General features: G+C 36.3%; 1 protein-coding gene across 1 annotated transcript in view; it reads left to right on the plus strand.

Annotated features, from left to right (window-relative positions):
- The first annotated feature begins 2,830 nt into the window (after positions 1–2,830).
- Positions 2,831–26,486, plus strand: part of Vwde (von Willebrand factor D and EGF domains) — a 57,433-nt gene continuing 33,777 nt past the window's right edge. The window contains exons 1-8 of the mRNA XM_050145878.1: positions 2,831–2,941; positions 7,518–7,702; positions 11,071–11,302; positions 12,730–12,795; positions 15,151–15,398; positions 22,612–22,701; positions 24,486–24,624; positions 26,176–26,393. Of these exons, the coding sequence (XP_050001835.1) occupies positions 2,872–2,941; positions 7,518–7,702; positions 11,071–11,302; positions 12,730–12,795; positions 15,151–15,398; positions 22,612–22,701; positions 24,486–24,624; positions 26,176–26,393 (1,248 nt within the window). The 5' untranslated portion in view covers positions 2,831–2,871. The remainder of the gene's footprint in view (positions 2,942–7,517; positions 7,703–11,070; positions 11,303–12,729; positions 12,796–15,150; positions 15,399–22,611; positions 22,702–24,485; positions 24,625–26,175; positions 26,394–26,486) is intronic.

Consider the following 26,486-nt stretch of genomic DNA (forward strand, 5'->3'; position numbering starts at 1 on the left):
GCAAAGCCCAGAGTGCAGAGTGACCTTCAGGAACACAGAGAGACCAAGGAGGTAACTAGAACTGTGACACTGACTGTACCATGAGGAACAACCATATGAGCCTTGGACTCACTGGCACCTAGAAGATTAATCACCAGAGTTACAGACAGCCACAACCACATTAATTAGAGTAAAAGATGAGTAGACAAGGTTAAGAACACATGCAACACCACAAAGAGCAACAACACCAGAAAAATCTAGAAACCCTACAATAGTGAGATTTGAACAACCAAATATAGTTGAAGAAGAGGAAAACAATAAAAAATAACTTCAGGAGAAAATGAGAAATTTCCTCAAAGAAATGGAGGAAAAGACAAACAAAAAATTGGAAGACATAAGCAAATCTTTTAAACATAATTAAGAAAAAGCAACCAAACTTATGAAAGAAGATATTCAAGACTTCAAAACTGAAATAGAGGCAATAAAAAAAACACAAACTGAGGGAATTAAAGAAACAGAAATGATAAGAAAATGATCAGGAACCACAAACACAAGCATAAACAGCAGAATACAAGAGATAGAAGAGAGAATCTAAAACACTGAAGATACAATAGAGGAAATAGACTCATTAGTAAGAAAACATTAAATCTAACAAAAGATTAACCAAAAATATCCAGGAAATATGTGACATCATGAAAAGATGAAACATTCGAATAATAGGTATAAAAGAAAGAGAAGAAGTTCAACTCAAAAGCACAGAAAATACATTCAACAAAAATCATGGAAGAAAACTTTCCCAACACAAAGAAAGATATGCCTATGAAGATACAAGAAGCATACAGAATACAAAACATACTGGATCCAAAAAATGCCCCCTTGCCACATAATAATCAAAACACTAAACATACAGAATAAAGAAAGGATATTAAGAGCTACAAAGGAAAAAGACCAAGTAACATATAAAGGTAGACCTATCAGAATTACACCTGACTTCTCATTGGAGACAATGAAAGCCAAAAGGTTATGGTCAAGTGTTATGAAGACATTAAGAGACCACAGATGCCAGCCCAGACTACTATACCCAGCAAAACTTAGAAGGACACAAGCTATTCCATGACAAAACCAGATCAAACCAATACCTAGCCACAAACCCAGTCCTACACAAAATAATAAAAGAAAAACTCCAATCCAAGGAAGTTGGCTACATTAACAAAAACACAACTGATGGTCTCATAATAGCAAATTTCAAAAAAGGGGAAAACACAGAAAATAATATCACCAACAACAAAAACTAAATTAATAGGAGATAGCAATCACTGGTCATTAATATTCCTTAATATAAATGGACTCAACTCACTTAAAAAAAGACAAAGACTAACAGATTGGATAGAATCCGTTGTATGCTGCATACAAGAAACACACCTCAACCTCAAAGACAAACATCACCTCAGAGTAAAGAGTTGGGGGAAAAAAATTCCATTCAAATGGACCTAAGAAACAAGCTGGTGTAGCTATCCTAACATCTGACAAAATAGACTTCAAACTAAAATCAATCAAAAGAGACAAAGAAGAACATTTCATACTAGTCATAAAAAAATCCATCAAGAGGAAATCTCAAAACTGAACATCTATGCCCCAAATACAAAGTCACCCTCATATGTAAAAGAAACACTTCTAAATTTTAAATCATACATTAAACCCCACATACTAATAGTGGGAGACTTCCACACTTCACTCTTACCATTGGACAGGTAAGTCAGACAAAAAATTAACAGAGAAATACAGGAACTAACAGATGCTACGACTCAAATGGACTTAACAGACATCTATATAATATTCCATCCAAACAAAAAGAATACAAATTCTTCTCAGCACCTCCTGGAATTTTGTCAAAAAATTACCTAAATGCTCCTCCACCAAAGAATGGATAAGAAAAATGTGGTACATTTACATAATGGAGAGCTACACGGCAGAAAAATAATGACATCTTGAATTTTGCAGGAAAATAGATGGAGTTAGAAAACATCACTTTGAGTGAGGTAACCCAGATCCAGAAAGACAATTATCACATGTACTCACTCATGAGTGGTTTTTAAACATAAAAAAAAGAAAACCAGCCTAGAAATCACAATCCCAGAGAATCTAGACAACAATGAGGACCCTAAAAGAGACATACATAGATCTAATCTACATGGGAAGTAAATAAAGACAAGAACTCCTGAGTAAATTAGGAGCATTGGGACCTTGAGAGATGGCTGAAGTGGAGTGAAGAGGCAAGGAGGGGAGCAGAAAAAAATGTGGAGCTCAATAAAAATCAATGAACTTTTAAAAAAGAATGCATTTATAACCAGATGCTGATGTCTCTTTCCTGTAAGCCCACAACTCAAGAGGCTGAAGCAGAGCATTGTGAGTTCAAAGGCAACCTGAGTTAAGTTGTGGCACCGTGACACCAAAGAACAAAAAAATAAATAAATAATAAAATTTCCAGACATTAACAAAACAGTGAAGACTTCTTGGAAAGAATACACAGGAGGACTTTCTCAGTAATTTAGGACAGCAAAACCCTCTGTCAGAGCTACATCCCAGAGATCCTGGCAGGCTATGGTAATGCAGGTGACATCCTAGGTAAAGTGACATCAACTCCCTGCTGGATGCTGCAGGTCCCCTGGGACAGTTTGGGTGTGGCTTTCAGAGAGGGGCTTAGCCAGGGCTGGGAGGAGGAGTCTGGGGCTGGCGCCCGGGTCCAGAAGTTTCACATAGGACTGGCTTATTGTAGACAGAGGTCTTGCAGCTGCGCTGAAGGCTGAGCGGAAACAGACCTTGAGACAGTTCAGGGTGTGGAGGGCTGAGGCCAAGTTCTCCCCATCTGTGAGACGCGCTGGGACGCACGTGATGCCGGGCGGAGCATGGGCATGTCTGGTGACCGCGCTAATGCTCCTGGTCCTGGGGGAAGACCAGCAAGGTAGGTGACTGGAGAGGGTAGCGCAGAGGCCACCTGTAGCTGCGCATGAGAACGGACTTTTGTGTTGACTCAGCGGTGTGCCCCTGACTTGGCACCATCTGGGCGCCTTTCACAGCCAACTTCTCCCTACATTTACTTTTACCCTCAACAGCGGGGAGCCTCCTCTTCCTGAAACGTCTTGGTCATTTATTGTTGTGGCTTTTGTTATTTTGTTTTTATTTTTCTTAATTCCCTGCGGATCTCTTGATATTTAAATTCCGTTTAATTTGCTGCAAGAACCTTTGCCGAATCTGCCGGGTACTATACAGGAAAGTGGGTCCGAATTAACTAGAAACTAATGAGCTCCACTCCCAGGCCACCTCTGGAAACAATTGGAGAAAGTTGCATCTTCACGTAGTCCACTGGGCTAGTTTTGTGTATACTAGCTTTCGCATCGGCTAGTACAGTCAGTTTGCTGCTGCGAAAGCGAACTCGATGGATAGAATATACACTCTCCCCCTTCGTCAAACCGTGACAGAAAGGTGTACAGTAGTGACCGTAATGACACAAAACAGAGCCACGTTCCTCAGCCTGTCTGAGCTTCTTTGTGCTTCTACCTATAAGAATATTTTACACAAAACGTCACTTGGTCCTGTAAGTTGCTTATTCTTTTTAAGAAGTAAATGACGCATACAACTACCCGCAACTTGAAGAAAAGCCACGTGCACAACTCTAAAGGTTGAAGATAAAATTGTCTTTGCGTCATCGTGTCAATCTTGAGCACTTTTATTAATGCAAATTTGGTTTGAAAGAGCAGGACTGAGGGAAAAGCAGGCACTTCCCCCACGTGGATTTCTTTCTAAAAATACCATCAACACTTAATTTATTTCTAGAAGTGCATTTCCTTAACCAGGTGTCATTCATCTGTGACTTCTTAGGTTTGCCTGGATTTAGCAGGTGTTTAGAAAAGGCTTTTCTTAAATTAGCATGATATTTGTACATATTCATAGGCACAGAACTGTGTGATTGCATCCAGGTACGCAGTGAATAAAGGGCAAATCAGTCAATACCATCTCAGTCTTATTAAAGCTGTTTTTATCATTGTTGCTAGGGACCTTTGAATTCTTCTCTTTCTAGTTCTTTATAAAGTATATGACACATTTGTGTCAACTGTAGTCATCTTACTGTGCTGCAGAACATCATAGCCTATTTTTTGTCGATATTTACAAGGCAATTATTTAATCAACTTTTCCTTCCCCCCTCACCCTTTCTAGCCCATAGAAGAAGTGCTACAAATAACTTTTAAAACTCATGAATAAGTACTAAGTATGCAGCCATTATATCTCTAGAAAAGGTCTGTAAACATATTTAGTAATACATTCAAATATTTAGAAAGATGCTTCTAAGTTTACTGTAAATCACATTAACAGCTCTATTGGGGCGTGTCATAGACCAGACATACCACTCACCTAAAGTGCACTTGGGCATGACATCCATATAACTAGAGAAAGGTACAGCTATAGTCAGGATTAGAGTCAAAATGGAAAACCGTGCCTTTGGATATGAAAACTATTATCCCCATCTACTTTTCTGTCTCCCCCATCATAGGCCATCACGATTCTGTTTAAATGTTTGTCGAATCTGTATATTTTACATAATTAGGATCATATTAAAGGTATCATTTTTCATATAATACATTATTTTACAGCTCTAGCTTGATACACTAAGGGTCAGAACTTTATTTGTCTTTTAGTTTGAAAAACATTCCACTGCTAGGAGAAAGTACATTGTGTGTGTGTATTTTTCTATTGATGTATTTGTGTTTCTTCTGTCTTTCTGCTCTTATAGATAATGCTGCTATGAGCATCCCTGTACAAGTGTTTATATGTACACGTGCTTTTATATTTTCCTAGAAGGAGATTTACTGAGTCATACTTAGCTATGATTGACCATTTTTAGAATAGTTAATGCCTCTCCAAAGTAGCTGCACTGTTTCATACTCCTATAGCATATGAAGGTTTCAATTTGTTCACATACCTGCTAACACTTAACATTACCTGACATTTTGATTTTAGCTAACCTAGTGGATGTTAGCTGGTTTATCTTACTGTGGCTTCATTTGGATTTCCCTGATTAATGATTTCAAGCATGTCTTATTCATATTTATATTGACATTTCATATGTTCTTTGAGAAGAACCCTACTTAGATCTTTTCCCCTAAAAATAAACAAACAAACAAACAAACAAAAAATGAGGTCTTGACCTTTTTGTTGACTTATATGAGTTGTTGGCATATTTTGCACTCTTACAACCTATATAATATGCAATTATTTGGCCCATTATGTCTAGTGGATAATCTTTTTGTTTTCTGCATGATTGTAGTACACAAGCAATTGTGTGTGTGTGTGTGTTTGCTAGCCCATACTTGCCTAAAACTCTGACTCCTTTCCTCTTCATCTTTAGCAAGTTGGTGTTAGAAGTATGCACCACCATATGCCATATACCACTCTATGGAGTTTAAATTTTTAATTAATTTTGATTTCCATTTATTGACATATTTCTTTCTTAAAATATTTATTTAGTTATTTATTTTGTATACAATATTCTGTCTGTGTGTATGCCTGAAGGCCAGAAGAGAGCACCAGACCTCATTACAGAGGGTTGTAAGCCACCATGTGGTTGCTGGGAATTGAACTCAAGACCTTTGGAAGAGCAGGCAGTGCTCTTAACCACTGAGCCATCTCTCCAGCCCTTTTTGATATATTTCTGAAATAACTCAGTTTTCGATAATCATCATCTTGGCTTTTGTAGTAAGCCAGAATACAATCTATGATAAGTGCCAAATATATCAAAAGTCCATTTGCATATTCTCCCATTGGGTGCCTACCATTTATAATCTGACGCATTCTCTTAAAGTATTTGAAAACTAAGTGTTGAGATCTCATTATAAAATTGCTTAGCTGACCTAAATAACATCAGAAAGTAGAGGAAGAAACAGGACTGTAAACTTATACGAACTTCTGTTTCCAGCAAAATTCACTGAGGCTCTTCTGGAGAGTGTGTCATTCAAGTCAGGCCACTGATGACTATGAAAGATTTGCACAGCTATTTGTTCAGTACTTGACCAGGATCAGCTTGCCCTTACACAAGAGTCTAGACATCATCACGATGCTTGGTTGATAGATGCTGTGGATAGATTCTAGAGCCAAGGCTGTACTAAGGCTTTTGCAGGGTGGCTTTCTCATTATGAGTGTTTTTTTTTAAAAAATTTATACTCCACATTCTGTAAGAGACAAGGACATTTTAATAAATTATAAAATTATCTAAAAATAGGAACTACTATTAATTCTATTTGCTAAGATTTTTTCAATAAAATAAAGTGAAATAAAATTCTCATTTAAATAGTATACATTTCTCCAACATTGATAATGTTACATAGTAATGTCCCCTGCAATTATCCCTTCTGCTGCTTTGGAATAGGGAATATTATTCAAACCAGCATAAAAAGAAATGTGAGGGGTATAAAGAAACTGAAGGAGAAATAACATATAGAATTAAAATAGACTTATGTGTTGGGAAAATTGCTAAGTGGTTAGACCACTTGCTATGCAAGAATAAAGACCTGAGTTTAGATGTCTAAGGCCCATGTAAATACCCTGCAAGCAGCCTGCACACACTTGCAAACATGAGTACACGCATCACATTTCCATGTACATGAGAAAGAAAATAAACTTACTGACATTTTCCTAAAGAAAATCATATTGAAGGTAATAGATCAGTAAACATATTTCTGTAGTTCATGTAAATCCCATTGCTATTGCCCTTTAGAACAATGTCTTTAATTTTTAATCATGTGCATGTTCTTCATTGAAAGGTATTAGAATTTTTAAAAGAGTAAATGAAATTATGGTGCATATGCTTATTAAAATATTTATCATTAATATTTATGATAATTATCAAAGTTATTGGAGTTTTGGAGGTGAAATTATTCCTAAAAATATGCATCTATGGAGGAGCAAGACCCTTGCGGTGATTTTTAAAATCTCGTAGTAAATACAGGAAACTTATGTAGCAGGCATTTCACAGTTGCAAAATAAGAATGTCATTTAAAAAAATTAGTTGAGCATATTGCATTCTGCTGTCCAACAGAGGTAGGACTTAAGTGCTTGCTTTAGAGAAAATTTCTTCAAGGAAGGCCAGTAATGACATTGACATCTAGAGTGCTTGACTCAAGAGGAATCCTTTCAGCACTGGTGACTTGTGGTCACAATGAACACATTTTAATTCAAGAGCACACAGCTCTGTTATTCTCTCTGCTCAAGTCGAATGAAAATAAAGACCTCAGTGCTTAAGTGTCTCAAACATACACTGTGACGGGCCTTGAGTTGCTTGTTATAGCTACAGAGAGTGCAAGCTAAGTCATCTTTGACTTGCTAGACATTCCTGATACTTTGATGGCCTTTTTTTTTTTTTTTTTTTTTTTTTTTTTTGGTATGTGCAATAGTGAGTTTATTTTCTTTCTTCGGGAAAGAGAATCAATTTTTATTTGAAGACTTACTATGCTGGTAAACGCATGGCATGGAAATATTCTGTCTAGCTCCAGAATGCTCTCCTGAGGGCCACCAGTTTCTTCGGAGTCCTTACAGAAGTGTCCACTTTGACTCGGTGTACCTCCAGCATTCTGCTGCTCAAGACCTGATCTGTGACCATTCTCTCATCCCTGGATGGTACCGATTTCTCATCTTTGACAGACCCGCTGAGATGCCAACCAAATGTGTTGAGGTAGGTTTTTCCCTGACTGAAGTGTTACCTTCATTCTTGGTAGATTGATTTAATTTGAAATATTCCTGTAATACCTAGTTCGATGGTAATGGCTATAATAGAAATGTTATGCTCCATTTAGTCCACAAGTGTTTTGAAACATATTATCTTAGATAATTTCCACAGCTGTGAAACACAATGTAATAGAAATCATTCTCCACCAAATTATGTGCAACAGATATATTCTTGGTTACCTATTAGAAGGCCAAAAGAGTTAAATTTGAACATAGACCCAGGTATATAACTGCAGGAAAATGCCATTAAGGAATACTGTTGAATTTTTGCTTCAGTGCTTCTTAGTTGCCATCTGGAAATTCCTTTCTTAACTACGGACTCATATATGTCAAAACCTACAAGCCCATCACTTTCTATTCCACAACTAAGGAAAACAGGTTGTCAGTGAAGTTTCAGTGTTTTTCAATACAGCATATGTGATTTGCATGGTGTGTGTGTGTGTGTGTGTGTGTGTGTGTGTGTGTGTGTGAAGAAGCCAGTTGATATTAGATGCCTTCTTCAATTGTTTTCCACTTAGGTTTTGAAGTAGGATCTCTTACTGAATCAGGACCTCAAGTGAAGCTTGACTGATGAGTCAGAAATCCCCAGAGATCATTCTGTCTCTAAATACTCAGTGCTGCCATTTATAGGCAGGTTACTTGTGACCAGTTAGGGTTTCATTCACTCCTGTTATTGCTATTATAATCCTATCCACATAATCTACAGAATATGACTTAACTCTAAATATTGTAAAAACCTATTTCTTCAGAACCTCTGTTTGTGCTATGAAAATGGTGAAAAAGTATTCGGGCATGACATTTATTTGGCAACTAACATGTTCCTTCACTGTGAATATTATAGGTAGATAGCCTTACTTGATTTCACAGTGAGAGTTTGAGGTAGCTAATGCACCTCATTATAAAAATGTGAATGTAAAATTTGAGTCATGTAACCAAAGTCATTACAAATAAGAACAGAACAACATGCAATATTGCCTGAGATGAGTTCTTTGACTTATCACAAACCTCCACTAGCTCCACGGAGGGTTCCGAGTACTGTCCAGGCACAAGCAACTTTTGGGTGAAATATGTATCTTTAAATTAGTATTGTAACCTTGCATAAATATGCTCACGTTGACAATCATCGCTAATGACTGTGCTCTGTATCACTCTGTATTGTACTACGCTTAATTTTTAACCTAGAAGACACAGCTATATATAAGACCTGCAGTGAGAATACGTTACACAAAAAGACATCTTAGCAGAATATTGATGTGAGTTTTTCTTTCTCAACACTAATGAAAAAAAAAAAAAACTCAGAAAAAGCATTCTTTTTTTAAAACAATGTTTAATATAAACTTATGTCAGGGCTATCTTATTTTTTTCTTTTTTCTTTATTTACCTTTAAAAAATCACTTGTGACATTTTATTGGAAGGAAACCAAAAGTCATTAGAATTTGAAAGTAAAGTTTGAGGAAAAATTTGGGAGTAATCACAACATTATTAAGTATGTATGCTCTTTTCTTTAGTTCATTTAGTTGACTCTAGAACCTTACAGACAAGATGAAACTGGCTTTGCTTGGGTTTCCTGAAGTTCAGCACATGAGTACATATCATCACACTGTGGTGAAGAAGTGTCCACTGCCTACATGGTCTCAACAGACAAGTGGTCCCCACCCCACCCCACAGGATGACACAAGCCTGTTGAAATACATTTCTGTTCATTTGGTGTAAAGTAATACACACGAATCCTAGGAAACAGAACAAAGAAAGGATAGGCATTATAGCAGTGTTTTTCATCATTAACATCTTCCTACTCTTTCTTCTTATTTATTTTGTTTGCAACATACTTTTGTAGATAAATACACTATTAACATGTTCCTATATTGTAAATTATTTCATGTTATTTTAGAAATAACACATAATCATAGTACCTTCAGAATGTTTACTAAATTTTTTATAAGTTAATGAAGACATCTTTTAAGACTTTGAAACCTATGTTTATTCTATTAGAAATGATGATATTTGTTATTATAGCAGTAGATAAAAAATACATCTCTTGATACTGCATAATCTGATACATCTATTAGACATTTGTTTTTCTTCTGAGAATTATGAATTTGTGGTATTAGAATTTGTAAATGAATAAAATTACATGAATAAAATAAATATAATAATATAGATAATATAAGAATGAATCACAGAATAGTAAAAATATTATTTTAAAATGTTTTTTTATTAAATTCTTATTTAGTTTATATTTTGGGATTATTATTAAATTGTATCTATCAACCTTTACTTTAAAAAATTCCTTTACTTTTAGTTATTGAGATAACATGATTCACAACCATACCCTAGATAGTGATTCTTGCTTATTTCTACCTAGATGTTACATTTTAATTTACATTTTATCTGAGCTTTTTAAGACCTCTATTCCTACCAGAGAAGGATTCTAGGAACCTTGCCCTAAGTCATGTACCTTTTGGCTCTTTTCAAAATTGAGTTTTTTATCCAGCTTAATTTGATATTGAATTACAATTTTCTACCTGGAAATAATGTTGATAGTAGGCCTCAAACAATGCTTTAATTCCATTTTCCAAGTTGCTAAATAATTTTTCTATAATGGATTATAAATAATATCTTTTTTCTCCACTGTTGCTTGTTGCATCTTCACTCTGAATGAATCTCAAATATACATTATCGCTGGCAATTGTGCAAAAATCTCTAAGATCAGCTGGTATGGTGTTATATATTAATACACTGTCAGTTTAACTTGCCTTGTTTTATGATGCGCTCATAATAATTCTTTGAATAAAATTATTTGAAGTTGAATTTCTCATTTATAAAACAAATGTAAAATAAAAGTATATACATTGAATATGTCATATAAGTAATAATTAATTTTTTTAGTGTTCTCTAAATTTACTTTCTCATGCAATAGATATATAAGTGGTTTGGTTTTCTTAAAAGATTTATTTATGAGTATTAGTGTTTTGCTTGTTATATATTTACTTATACAACATACATGCTGGGTTCATCTATATGTATGTACTTATACAACATACATGCCTGGCTCCCAGAGAAGTTAAAAAAAGGTTCTGAGTCCCCTGCATTTGTAGTTAATGGTTATGAGTCACAATTTGAATACTAGGCTCCAAATTTATATCTTCTGTGAGAGCAGCAAGTGTTCTTAACTGCAAAGCCACATCTCCAGACTAATTGATAATTTACTACTTTGAAGATTATATTAGATTTGAATATTATTAAAAATGTACGTTTTTTTGTTTGTATAAAATTAATTGGATTTTCAACTTCTATTTTCCTCTGATATAAAAGATGAACCACTGTGGAACTCAGGCCCCCATCTGGCTATCTCTGAGTGGTTCAGAAAAACTGCCTCTTCCTGGAGAGATCAAGCAACTGACAGCTTGTGCCACTTGGCAGTTTCTGTTTAGCACTGAAAAAGACTGCTGCCTCTTTCAAATCCCCGTGTCTGTTAGAAACTGTGGAGATTTTTTTGTGTACTTCCTGCAACCCACTCAGGGATGCATGGCTTACTGTGCTGAAGGTAAGGAAACATGAGTAATACTTTCAACTGTTAATCGTGGAAATGTATGTGAATGCATTTGTACTCTGGACAGATTGTACTGAGATAATGTTAGCAGGAAACTTGGTCTATCATTATTGCTAAACTGAAGCTAACATTCTGACTTCAGTTGTACAGGTTTGCTTTCAAATATTTATTAGTCTCTTAAAATTCTCAAAAGTTTATGTTGCTGTGACCGTATTAAAGCAGACTTACTGCGTATAATGCCTAAAGGTCCTAAGAAAAGTGATTTCTTCTTGCCCTTTCCCTCTCCCGTTAAAACACGACAGATAGTAAGAAAAGGTGTGAAAATTTGGGCTTCAGTAGTATTTTACTTTTAATTAGAAAAGCTTAATGATAATACAGATCCAGGAATTACTTTAATCCCTGGTGTTGGTTACTGTAAAGATCAAGATATGTATAATCTCTTCTGTAGTGGGAAACCTCAAATAAGTCATAAAAAGAAGCTTGATGTAACTTTCGAAGAAGAGAATAAATAGCTATGTATTCCACATGCAAATTTTCTCTAAAGTATTGGGAAGAAATTCCAGTGAGTACTGGAATTCACCCTTTCAATTACTTTAAATACCCTTGACCTTCCAAAATAGGAGTAAGACAAAAAAACTGCATTAGCATGATACAGGAAGTGAACATACCAATTGAAGGTCACAGGTTATGGTAACACACACCCTTAATCCCAGTAGCCACTCTAGTTGCCATAACAACCAGGCAGTGCATAATTTTAATCCCAGTGGTGCACACCTTTGATCCCAGCCCTAGAGAGGAATATAAAACAAAAATTGGGTAGTGGAGGAGAGGGACAGCTCTCAGATACACTCTCCTTCTGAGATTCCAGGAAGCAGGATCACCATTTAAGACTGAGGTCGAGGTAAGAGCCATAGAGTACCTATAAACTGAACAATCATGACTAAAACTTTTATAAATATAAGTGTACATTTTTGTCAAGGAAGTCTCTCTAAAGTCCTTTGGGTAATTATCAGGAAAAGAAGTATCTGCATTATGTTAAGAGTATATTTAGCATCAAATGAAAATGCCAAATTGTCCTACAAAATGAAGGGACTTGTCACTTTGTGTTTCAATAAGAAATAAAGACTCCTGCAGCCAAAGAATTTGGAATTATAAGTGTGCTTTGACATTTAATAATGCAGACCCCAAAGGAGGTGTGAAAGCTACAAGTACTTAATACAATCACTGATCATTGATCATTTCTGTTTGTTTGATCTTATCCTTAGACGAGAAAAACCCTTATGAAAAAATCCCAGAGAGAGCAACTAGGAAATCCTATGTCCATGTTAAAACATACTCTCCCAAAGAACTGTTCATGGATATATGTGCTTTTACACATGTATAGTCATTTAATTAAATATACACAATTTAACCTTTTGCAGCTATTTCTGATGTGAAGTTGCACACATGTGGCCCTGGAGAAACAGAAACTGGAGGTGACTGTATTGGTGTGTATGGCTTTGGTTTGGACATAATGTGATTTTGTATATAAGACAGTGACTTCTGTGAGTTTGTTCGTTCTGTGGCTTTAATTTAATGCCGAATTATGCAAGCACCACCAGCCTGGTAGAAATCACCAATAACAGTAGCTTATTTATTATGTGTGTAGAATACATCCCTGAGGCTGCCAGAAGCACAGAGTTAGAAACAACTGGAAATATTGGCAGATTTATTCACAAGAAAATTTGTCAATTAAACTTATTTTCATAAAAATATAAATGTATATCTACCTACCATTTTACTTTAAAAAAAATCTACCTTCTAGAACTATTCAAGGACGTGTGAAGCACAATAGTTTAAACAATATTTTTTCTTTTCATTTTTTTTTGTATATGTGTGTGGTTTTCATGAAAGGCTCTAATTTAATTAAAGCCTTTAATTAAAGTCTGTGTGTAACCCTGGCTGTCCTGGAACTCGCTCTGTAGACCATGCTTGAACTCACAGGGGTCTGCTGGCCTCTGCCTTCCAAGGGCTGGAATTAAAGGCCTAACCCACCAACCACTGGCTCATATTCTTTTATAATATGAAAAAATACAAAAAAACTGTACAAAAGCCAGCACACTGTGTGCATCTTCAACAACAGTAGAAGCAGGAAGATTACTGTAGGTTTCTGTTCAGCTTTGGCTCTATAGAGTAACCCTCCTCAAAACAAACAGACAAAAGTTAGTCATTTCAGTGTGTCCACAGACAAATATGATTCCATAAAATTAGGAGTTTCATCTAGTTACTATAATTAATATCCCTGGGTTGATTCTCTGTTCTCTTCTGGTAGCAGATTGGTTTGCAGGCATCTTTCCCAGTAATTCTATCAAACAATCATGCTGTCTCAAAGTCTCTGCCTCATTAGAGGCTGTGATTTAAATGTTTATTATTTCTTTTAGTTTTTAGGTTATAATAGTACAAAAAAGACAGCATCCCTTAATCATTGTAACAATAAGCACATAATATGATTATTGATATACCATGGATATTAGGCATCTCCTAACTAGGTATCAGTTATTAAAGAAATAAAACTCTTTTCCTTTTTGAATAAATACATTTCAGCTGGTGCTGGAGGTGTACTGAGTGATACAGAGACTTTCAAGTCCTGGTTCCAAATCCTAAATCACAGAAAACAACAGACAAACTTATTTACTTAACTTCTTTAATTACTTATTTTTCAAATTGCAATATTTAAAACATTTGTGCAATTACTTAGAAAAAACAAGCTATTCAAAACTGTAGAGAATTTGAGGCAACATGAGTGAAAAACTCCCTATGACTATCGTCAATTCGCTTAAGGAATTGCTAACATATTTGTATCTGGGATTACTTTAATCTCCACATTTGGGAGGCTGAGGCACAAGGACCAAGCTTCAGGCCAACCTGAGCTAACCCCCAAAGACCTTTCTTCAAGAGACTTCAACATGTTTGTTGTTATTAATTTTGTTAACTGTAAAGGAATCATTTGCTGTTAGTCATTGGGATATGGTGTCTGACAAAATGATGCTTGAAAGAATCTGAATTATGTTTTCTCTATAGAAAAACCTTAACACAAGCTTTCCAAAATCTGCAGGACTGATCTGGAAAGATAACTTTGTAATTGTCACAAAATAATAATGAATGTAATAGGAAAACATGTATCTCAGAATATTTTTAAAGTGTCTAGTAAGATTTTATCAGTATGATATTTTTCTATTTCTAAAACAAAACAAAATTCTTGCAAATTCTTCAATTTAACTTTGCAAATGCCTTAAATTATAAAACAAATCGTGAACTATTTATATGGGTCCCAGAAGAAAATTCAGAAAAATGGTAAGAGTCAGAGAGTTGTCTAGGACTTCAGATTTCACTGCCAGAATAACTACCGTGCAATGAACCCCAAGTTATGATGATTGAGTTAAAAGCAAGTTATAAAATACATATTTGATTTGTTGCTATGGTAAATAGCTATATAGAAAATAAGAACTTATAATGTATAGTGACTAAATTTTGTTTGTTCTCTAGTTTAGAAAAGATGATTGCCTAAGGAATGTGAACCATTTTTCACAATCCAGACTTTGCAAAGATTCTGCACAATTAACCTAAGTTTGAGTTAAGTTACCATGTTGTCAGTCAATATGCATAATAGTTTAAGCACAAGTGTTTCCCGTTGTTGCCTTCTAAAAAATAATCATTTTTTTTAAACTTGCCTCCCCGTCTTCTTAAAGTCAGTCTCAACGTTAACACCAGTTTATTTATTATCTTCAGTTCCCTTTTTAGAAAGGTTGTTTTCTTTCTTCAGCATGCCTGACTCCTTCCTTTCTGTGCTTTCCTCCCACCAGGCTGGCTATCCACAGTGTCACCTCCTCCACCTCCAGGCAGTCCGAAGGTGACAGTGGAGCTGGTTGACTCACAGGTGTTTTGTAGGTGTGCTTTTGATGTCCCCCCCATGAACAACTCAGTAGGATTCCTCATAGCCTGGTCTAGATTTTCTTCCCAAGAAATCAAAGAAGAGCTGAGACAAGAGAGCACTCTTCAGGCGTTTTCCCTCTTAGAACTTGATGGCATAAATCTCAGACTTGGAGATAAGGTATGTAAAGCTATACAAAATACAGATCTCTTCTAGCGAAAAAAAAAAAAAAAAAAAAAAAAAAACCCTTTGTATATACTTATCATGAATGTATTGACTTTCAGATCCGGATGATTTAAAATTGTTTTTATCGAGTTATATATTTTTATCTGCTGCCCTCCTTCTCCCCTCCCTTTCTACCTTCTCTGATGATCCCCACACTCTGTATTTACTTAGAAGATCTTATCTTTTTCTACTTCGCATGTAGATTGAATCCATGGATGTCTTTCTTAGGGTTCTTTTTGTTGTCTAGGTTCTCTGGGATTGTGACTTGTAGGCTAGTTTTTCTTTGCTTTATGTCTAAAGGACACTTATAAGTGATATTTATGTTTCTGAGTCTGGGTTACCTCACTCAATATGATGTTTTCGAGATTCATCCATTTGCCTGCAAATTTCAAGATGTCGTTATTTTTTTCTACTGTGTAGTACTCAATTGTGGAAATGTACTTTATCTTCTTTAACCATTCTTTGGTTGAAGGGCATCTAGGTTGTTTCCAGGTTCTGGCAATTACAAATAATGCTGCTACGAACGTAGTTGAGTTTATACATAGTGTTCCATGTACCCCATATCCCCTCCAGTATAAGCTGTCATCATTGTTTTTGATCTTGGTCATTCTTTTTTTAATTTTTATTTTTTATTTTAATTAATTAAAATTTTCTACCTCCTCCCATTTCCCTCCCCCTCCCCCCATCCCCTCTCCCCATTTATCCCCAGTCCTAAGAGCAGACAGGGTTTCCTGCCCTGTGGGAAGTCTAAGGTCCTCCCCCATCCATCCAGGTCTAGAAAGGTGATCATCCAAACAGACTAGTCTCCCACAAGGCCAGTCCATGAAGTAGAGTCAAAACCCAGTGCCATTTTCCTTGGCTTCTCAGCCAGCCCTCATTGTCAGCCACATTCAGAGAATCCAGTTTGATCACATGCTCCATCAGTCCCAGTCCAGCTGGCCTTGGTGAGCTCCTATTAGAACAGTTCCACCATCTCAGTGGGTGGATGCACCCCTCGCAGTCCTGACTTCCTTGCTCATGTTCTCCATCCTTCTGCTTCTCATCTGGACCTTGGGAGCTCAGTCCAGTGCTCCAATGTGGGTCTTTGTCTCTATCTCTATCCATCGCTCGATGAAAGTTCTATGATGATATGCAAGATATTCATCAGTGTGGCTATAGGATAAGGCCAATACAGGCACCCTCTCCTCTGCTATCCATGGAACTAGTTGTGGAAATCCCCTTGGACACCTGGGAACCCCTCTAGAACCAAGATTCTAGCCAACCCTAAAATGGCTCCCTTGATTATGATAACTTCTTCTCTGCTCCCATATCCACCCTTCCTCCATCTCAATTATCCCATTCCCCCAAGCTCTCCCCAATACTCCCCTTCTCCCTTCTCTCTCCCCATCTCCCCTTCCCCCCCAATCCATCCTATCCCCCTGCTCCCAACTTTTGCCCGATGACCTTGTTAACTTCCAATATCCAGGAGGATAAATATATGTTTTTTGGGGGTTCACTTTCTTATTTAGCTTCTCTAGGATCACGAACTTTAGGCTCAATGTTCTTTGTTTATGGCTAGAATGCATTTATGAGTGAGTACATACCATATTCCTCTTTTTGGGTCTGGGTTATCTCACTCAGTAAAGTGTTTTCTATTTCCATCCATTTGCATGCAAAGTTCAAGATATCATTGTTTTTTTTACCGCTGAGTAGAACTCTAAAGTATATATGTGTCACACCGTCTTTATTCATTCTTCTATTGAGGGGCACCTAGGTTGTTTCCAGGTTCTGGCTATTACAAATAGTGCTGCTATGAACATAGTTGAACAAATGATTTTATAGTATGATAGGGCATCTCTTAGGTATATTCCCAAGAGTGGAATTGCTGGATCCTGAGGTAGGTTGACTCCCAGTTTCCTGAGAAACCGCCACACTGATTTCCAAAGTGGTTGCACAAGTTTGCATTCCCACCAACAATGGATGAGTGTTCCCCTTACTCCACAACCTCTCCAGCATAGGCTATCATTGGTGTTTTTGATTTTAGCCATTTGACAGGTGTAAGATGGTATCTCAAAGTTGTTTTGATTTGCATTTCCCTGATCACTAAGGAGGTTGAGCATGACCTCAAGTGTCTTTTGGCCATTTGAACTTCTATTGAGAATTCTCTGTTCAGTTCAGTACCCTATTTTTCAGTTGGGTTATTCAGAATTTTAACGTCTAGTTTCTTGAGTTCTTTATATATTTTATAAATGAGACCTTTGTCTGATGCGGGGTTGGTGAAGATCTTCTCCCATTCAGTAGGTTGCCTTTTTGTCTTAATGACAGTGTCCTTTGCTTTATAGAAGCTTCTCAGGTTCAGGAAGTTCCATTTATTCAATCCTGCCCTTAATGTCTGTGCTGCTGGGGTTATACGTAGGAAGTGGTCTCTTGTGCCCATATGTTGTAGACTACTTCCCACTTTCTATTCTATCAGGTTCAGCATGGTCAGTTTTATATTGAGGTCTTTAATCTATTTGTACTTGAGTTTTGTGCAAGGTGACAGATATGGGTCTATTTTCATTCTTCTACATGTTGAAGTCCAGTTGTTCCAGCACCATTTGTTAAAGATGCTTTCTTTATTCCATTGTATACTTTTAGCTCCTTTGTCGAAAATCAGGTGTTCATAGGTTTGTGGCTTAATATACAAGTCTTCGATTTGATTCCATTGGTCAACATCTCTGTTTTTATGCCAATACCAGGCTGTTTTCATTACTGTAGCTCTGTAATAGGGTTTGAAGTTAGGGATGGTAATGCCTCCAGAAGTACTTTTATTGTATAGGATTCTTTTGGCTATCCTGGGTTTTTTGTTTTTCCATACAAAGTTGATTATTCTTCTCTCAAGGTTTGTGAAGAATTTTGTTGGGTTTTCAATGGGGATTACATTGCATCTATAGATTGCTTTTGGTATAATTGCCATTTTTACTATGTTGATCCTCCCAATCCAAGAGCAAAGGAGACCCTTCCATTTTCTGATATCCTCTTCAATTTCTTTCTTCAAAGACTTAAAATTTTTGTCAAATAGATCTTTCACTTCCTTGGTTAGAGTTACCCCAAGATATTTTATGTTATTTGTTGCTACTATGAAATGTGATGCTTCTCTGATTTCCCTCTCTGCTTCTTTATCCTTTATGTATAGGAGGGTTACTGATTTTTTAGAGTTGATCTTATATTCTGCCACATTACTAAAGATGTTTATCAGCTGTAGGAATTCTTTGGTAGAGTTTTTTGGGTGGCTTATGTACACTATCATATCATCTGCAAATAACGAAAGTTTAACTTCTTCCTTTCCAATTCAAATCCCCTTTATCTTCTTATGTTGTCTTATTGTTATTACTAGAACTTCAAGTACTATATTGAAGAGGTATGGAGAGAGTGGACAGCCTTGTCGTGTTCCTGACTTTAGTGGGATGGCTTTGAGTTTCTCTCCGTTTAGTTTGATGTTAGCTGTCGGTTTGCTGTAAATAGCTTTTATTATATTTAGGTATGACCCTTGTATCCCTAGTCTCTCCAAGACTTTTATCATAAAGGGATGTTGAATTTTGTCAAATGCTTTTTCAGCATCTAATGAATGATCATATGGTTTTTTCTTTCAGTTTATTTATATGATGGATTACATTAATAGATTTTCTTATGTTGAACCAGCCCTGCATCTCTGGGATGAAGCCTACTTGATCATAATGGATAATTTTTCTAATGTGTTCTTGGATTCGGTTTGCCAGTATTTTATTGAGAATTTTTGCGTCAATGTTCATGAGTGAGATTGGCCTGTAATTCTCTTTCTTGATTGAGTCTTTGTGTGGTTTTGGTGTCAGGGTAACTGTAGCTTGATAAAAGGAGTTTGGCAATGACACTTCTGTTTCTATTTTGTAAAATACATTAAGGAGTATAGGTATTAGCTTTTCTTGGATGTTCTGGTAGAATTCTGCATTGAAACCATATGAACCCGGGCTTTTTTTTGGTAGGGAGGTTTTTGATAACAGTTTTAATTCTTTGCGACTTACGCGTCTATTTAAATTGTTCACCTGGTCTTGATTTAACTTTGGTATATGATACTTATCTTAAAAAATGTCGATTTCTTTTACATTTTCCAATTTTGTGGCATACAGGCTTTTGTAGTAATGATTCTCTGAATTTCCTGTGTCTGTGGTTATGTCCCTCTTTTCATTTCTGATCTTAATAATTGGCATGTTCTCTCTCTGTCGCTTGATTAGTTTGGATGGGGGTTTGTTAATCTTGGTGATTTTCTCCAAGAACCAGCTTTTTGTTTCATTGATTCTTTGGATTGTTTCCTGTGTTTCTATGTTGTTGATTTCAGCCCTCAGTTTGATTATTCCCAGTCTTCTACTCCTCCTGGGTGAGTCTGCTTCTTTTTTTTTTTTCTCTAGAGTTTTCAGTTGTGCTGTTAAGTCTCTAATATGAGCTTTCTCCATTTTCTTTATGTGGGCATTTAGTGCTATGAACTTTCCTATTAGCACTGCTTTCATAGTGTCCCATAGGTTTGTGTATGTGTGTCTTTATTTTCACTGAATTCTAGGAAGACTTAAATTTCTTTCTTTATGTCTTCCCTGGACCAGTGGTGGTTCAGTAGTTGACCGTTCAGTTTCCATGAGTTTTTAGGCTTTCTGGGGGGTATAATTGTTGTTGAATTCAAACTTTATTACATGGTTATCTGATAGTATACAGGTGGTTACTACAATTTCTTTGTATCTGTGGATGTTTTCTTTGTTACCAATTATGTGATCAATTTTTAAAAAGGTTCCATGAGATGCTGAGAAGAAGGTATATTCTTTTCTGTTTGGGTGGAATGTTCTATAGATGTCTGTTAAGTTCATTTGGTTCATTACATCTGTTAGTTCTCTTATTTCTCTGTTAAGTTTCTGTCTGGTTGACCTGTCCATTGGTAAGAGAGGAATGTTGAAATCTTCCACTATTAGAGTGTGGGGTTTGATGTATTCTTTGAGTTCTAGTAATGTTTCTTTTACATATGTTTGTGCTTTTATACTAGGGGCGTAGATATTCAGGATTGAGACTTCCTCCTTATAAATTATTCCTGTTATGAGTATGAAGTGTCCTTCTACATGTCTTCTGATTGATTTTAGTTTGAAATCAATTATGTTATATATTTGTAATGCCACACCTGCTTGTTTCTTAGGTCCATTTGATTGGAAAACCTTTTCCCATCCCTTTACTCTGAGTTAGTGTCTGTCTTTGAGGTTGAGGTGTGTTTCTTGTAAACAGCAGGATGTTGGATCCTGTTTCCATATCCATTCTCTTAACCTGTGCCTTTTTATAGGTGAGTTGAGTCCATTGATATTAATGACCAGAGGTTGCTAACTCCGGTTATTTTTTCCTGGTAGTAGTGTTTGTGTGTTTCTCTTCTTTGAGTTGTGCTAGTGGAGGGTTGTCAGATGCCTCTGTTATTAAGGGTGTTGTTGGCTTCCTTAGTTTGTGGTTTTCTTCCTAGTACTTTCTGTAAGGCTGGGTTTGTGGCTACATAATTTCAGATCTGTGTTTGTCCTGAAATATCTTGTTTTCCTCATCGATGGTGAATGCAAGTTTTGCTGGGAATAGTAGTCTGGGCTTGCATCCACGGTCTCTTAGTGTTTGCAGTACAACTATCCAAGACCGTCTGGCTTTCATGGTTTCCTTTGAGAAGTCAGGAGTAATTCTGATAGGTTTCCGTTTATGTGGTACTTGACCTTTTTCCCTTGCAGCTCTTAATATTTTCTCTTTATTCTGTATGTTTTGTGTTTTTACTATTATTATATGATGAGGGGATGCTTTTTGCTTTTGATCCAGTCTATTTGGTGTTCTGTATGCTTCTTGTACCTTCATAGGAATATCCTTCTTTAGGTTGGGATAGTTTTCCTCTATAATTTTGTTGACTATATTTTTGGGGCCTTTGAGTTGTAATTCTTCTTCTTCTACCCGTATTATTCTTAGGTGTGGTCTTTTCATGATGTCCCAGATTTCCTGGATGTTTTGTGTTAAGAATTTGTTGGATTTGTTGTTTTCTTTAATTAATGAGTTTATTTCCTCTATAATATCTTCAGCGTCTGAGATGTTTTTCTTCTATCTCTTGTATTCTGTTGGTTATACTTGTCTCTGTAGTTCATGTTTGGTTACCCAGATTTTTCATATCCAGCCTTCCCTCGGTTTGTGTTTTCTTAATTACCTCCACATCATTTTTCAAGTCTTGAACTGTTTCCATTACCTGTTTGATTGCTTTTTCTTGGTTTTCTTGGGTATCTTTGAGAGATTTATTCATTTTTTTTTTACCTTTTTGTTTGTCTTCTCCATTTCTTTAAAGGAGTTTTCCACATCCTGTTTAGGGTCCTCTTTTATTTTGATAATGTTATGTTTAAAGTAGATTTCTTCTACTTCTTCTGGAATAGGGTGTTCAAGTCTTCTTGTTGCATGATCCCTGGGTTCTGGTGTTGTCATGTTGCCTTTCAGGTTGTTGGAGGAATTCTTGCATTGGTGCCTGCCCATTTCTTGCTTCAAATGCTGCCAGGAGAGTCTTGTCGTCTTTGTCTAATCTTTGCTGTGACTGACTGTGTACTTGGGGAATTTTCTTGGTCCAGCCTCTCCTCGGGCCCCTCAGCACTGAAGCCAGTCATGCTAGTGGATCTAAGGACCCCCTCTGGCTGTATTTTCTCAGTGCAGGAGCAGGATCTGTTCCTGGTCCAAGGACACCACAGACAAAAGGGCAAACTTGGAGGGGGCAAGGTAGTGTGGAACAAAGAAGCTCCTGCAGCAGGAGCTGGAGGTTCCCTCCACTCCCTTCCAGGAACCTCCCGGCCAGGTGGTTCTTTACATTTTTAATTTAATTTATTTCATTTTATTTTATTTGTGAGTGTTTTGTCTTCATGTGTGTGTACTATGTATGCATTTGATGGCCATGCAGCTCAGAAAGTTTATTGGATCCTCTGAATCTGGAATTTTTGAGAGCTATGAACCACCATGTGCGTGCTAAGATTATAACCTGAATCCCCATAAGAACAAGTGATCTTAACTGTTGGCCCTATCTCTAGTCCCTGTTTCTTAATTTGATCATTTACTAACAATTTAATAAAGGATTTAAGGATAATAATCTTCATATTTCTTTATAATGTCACTACTAAAAGATTTTTCTTAACTGTATTCATAGATATTCTGCAGTGCTTCCATCTTTTTATTGGAGAAACCAGATGTTCAAAGCATTGCTGTTGAAAGCCAGGGATTTTTTGCAGGAATTATGGTATGTAGTAGTAAGTATGAATGAGAAAGGTTATTTGCTGTGATTTTCCCATGATGGTTCTTGAACCTTATCAGAAAGTCTGGACTAAATAATCAGCATTTTTGAAGAAAAACTGAATAATCCTCATATATAACAAAGTTTGAGACACATGTAAATAGGTTGAATTTGGGGTGTTCCTTGGCTTATGATGGCTTTGTATCCCAGTAAACTCGTCCCAAATTGAAAATAGTGCAAATCAAAAATCATTCAAAGCATCTAAGTTCCTGGCATCATATCTTAGCAATGAGCACACTGTGGAATATTGGATCTTGACCCTTTGTGAACCATGGCTGACTGGGAGTTATAGATGGTAGCTAATATTATACTAATACTATGAGAAAATATGCTGCAGAACATTGCTTGTTTCAGAAAAGACAAATATCAAAGTATAAATTCTACTGAATGTAAAATTGTACATCGTGATAAGGTAAAACTTCATAAGTCAAGCCATCATAATTAATGGACTTGTGAGAAGAAGGAACTAAAAACAATACCGCAAGTCAGAATAAGCTAAAGGATCTATTTTTGTAAGTCATTCTACCAGATACTCTATTACGAATTATAAGCAGGCTACTGTTTTGTTATTGTACCTGCTTGAAGACAAATACCAAATGAAGGGCTAGCACCTAGGAGTAAGCAGAAATGACTCGCAGTTCTGGGCTTTATGCTTTGCCGTAACTGTGCTAACTAATCCACATAATTCTTTTGGTTGCTGCTAGTCTCACTGCATGAGAGTGATGAGTTATTCCAATGGGTAAGAAGAAGTGACAGGAGACTGTGTCAGTGGAAAGTACTGAACGCCATCAAGAGGTGGAAGCAGGAGAGCAATGTTGTGGGGGATCTCACTCATAGAATTTGAGGATGCATTGGATTCATTTCCTGTTCAAAGACAATATAGGAAATTGGCCAATTGTGAGAAGAGGACTCAGAGATAGGATAAAAGCCTTTGACAAGCTAAAGTCTATGTGCACTTGGGTAGAGTGCAAGAAGACTGGATTACATTGTCCGATGAATTAGTAGTGGGAGAGGAAGCAGAGCTCTGACCCTGGGAACACAGGAGCCTTTTGTTCTGCATTGGTACACACAGTTAAACAACATCGGTGGTCAGCCACTGATTCTCACTAGATTAACAGAGAAATAGCAGTAAGAAGCAATTCTTTAGAGAGACAGCTAGGACTCGAGGCTGTGAGAACAACAAAAGATCTCTGCTACTACACATGACTAGCCTGTGGACTGGAAAGACTCAGACTGTATCAATACGTCACAGGAAATGTAACTTAGAAGACAAAACTCAGAAGCAAGCTGAGGAGTTAGATATTGTGGGTGACAACGCTATTTTGATTCATATATTAAGTAGTACATAAATCTCAATGGTGACATGAAACCCTTGAAAGTAACCAGGTTCTCCTCTGGCTGTGTCAGTAGGCATCAGCAAAGAAATGGACATCCTCCAGAGTCAATGAATCCATCTTGGCCACAAGGCTGTCCAACCTATGTCGAGGAAGCGATTCAGCCTAAATTCAGAGTGGTGCTGAAACTCTCCGAATGGCACTGAAGGTTTCATATATATATATTTACTGGTTTGATGTTAATTGGCTGCTTTTAGTTAAATAAAACTCAATGATTGAGTTATTAACAGCTCACTAAGTGAAAGACAATCTGTTGAGAAAATTTGTTTTCAAAATTGATCTTTAGGAATATGTTCTATTTGAACATCACTGACACAGGTATTTTTCTCATATTAGTTAATACCTGAACTGAGCACTATATCAGAAGATGGGAAGGAATACCAGCTGAGGATAGAGAGTACAATTCCTATTGTTTGCTCTGAATTTAGTGAACAAGGTTGCAAAATCTCATTAAGACTGAGAACCATCGAACAAGGTACCACACTGCGTTCCATTCGATTTATTACATTTTCAATACTAACTGATCCACATTCTCCTTCATAGTATGTCTATGGGCTGTACTCAGATAAGAAAATGTTCCATGCTTATATCAAGCAATAACTCAAGTGTATCAATAATCACATGTAAGGTCGAGTTGATTGGCAATGTGGTTCATGATTTTTCTTCCTGGGTTCAAGCACACTATTGAATCACCTTCTCTTCGTTAACACCTGTCATCTTTCCTTTCCCTACTTCTTCCTTATTACTCATCTCCCTTCTTCTCTGCCTCCCACTTATTCTCTTTGCTTTGTTTTCAGAGATGGGGCAACCAGTTCTTTACAGTTTTCCAAGAGTTCAAGCTTATGAAACGCAGGTCTCACAATGAATTTTTCACACTTCTCTCCCCAGTGTAAGCTTCATGAGGATTCTTGGGTCTTAACATTCTTCCATTTAAATGATTAATCTCATGAGTATTATGGTTCATGGCCCTTACACTGTAAACTTTTGAAATGAAGTCATAAACTGTGCCTAAGTGAGCCATATTCCACCTTCCCCTCAGAGAGCTGGCTAAGGAATTTGGATGTTTCCACTTGTTTTAATGTGTATGAGAAAAATGTGTTACCAGGAAAAGAAAAAGAAAAACATTTTCTTCAGGATTTTAAATGGAGCACAGTTTACTTTTATGTGACTACTGTAATTTCATACTTGTAGAGTCTATGTGGGTGACAAGACAATTCTAAGAATTCATTTCTTCTTGAGTCTCAGGATGGCTTTTCTGTTCTGAGTTGGATTTGAAAACCCACTTCTTTATATTCACTTTGGGACTGTGTTCTTTTTGTTTATAGAAAGAATAGAAATTACACAGGTTAACTATAACTTTTATTTGTTTTGTTTTTGAGAGAGTGTTTTTCTACGTAACAGCTCTGGCTGTCTTGGAACTTGCTTTGTAGACCAGGCTGGTCTGAAACTTGCAGAATTCTCCTGAGTCTTGCACTTAAAAGTATGCCCCACCACTGCCTGATTGCCATCTCTCTTTTTAAAGTTCTGTTTTCATTTTCTGTTACTTTTTCTTCTCAAAATTCTTTTCCTTTTTCTTTGTTACTTAAGCACAGGATCATTTTGAGTTTCTGAATATATATAAAACTCATGACCGACAAACCCATATTGTGTTCTTCCTAATATGCATGTTTATAGATCAGACTATGTATACAATTAATGTTGATGAAACCATGGTACTAACATATTTATTAACTTATCCTAACTTTATTATTGATTGCTTTTGAATTTCATTTAATACACATGTTAGTAGCTTATTTAAAATAGTGTGTTTATATATATTTGTGTAAACATATTTAAAGCTAATATTTATCTATAAAGATTAAACAAATTCAGTAGCTTTATTTTAATTTAGATTAATATTACAACATATTTGTTAAATTATTTAAGAATATTATTTTAATCTTAATGTGTCATATTAATCAAGTAAATGAATTTGATTTGTACATATCTGCAAAAAAAAACTTAATGTTTTTTTTTCTATAAGTAGGTAAAGAACACCTAGGCTTAAATTTGGCATTATCTTCCTGCCATGTGGACCTTCACCAGAATTCTTCTTGTAGCAATGGAATATGTAGCCATGCTGCCGTGTACTACACTGCTGTGACAGACTTCTCCCGGGATGGAGACAGAGTCACAGACATCACTGTGGAACCCATTGTCAGTGAGCATTTCCTGTGGGACAAATACATTCCAGACAGCATCCAGGTGACTAATCAGAAAAATAACCTTAATAACGTAATATTTTAAAGGATATGTTTGTGCCACGATGTTTTCTTTGTTTGGTGGGGCTGAAGAGAT

This window comes from Alexandromys fortis, unplaced genomic scaffold, assembly GCF_014885135.2.
Source record: "Alexandromys fortis isolate MF-2015 unplaced genomic scaffold, M_Fortis_MF-2015_v1.1 scaffold_34, whole genome shotgun sequence".
Lineage (NCBI taxonomy): Eukaryota > Metazoa > Chordata > Mammalia > Rodentia > Cricetidae > Alexandromys > Alexandromys fortis.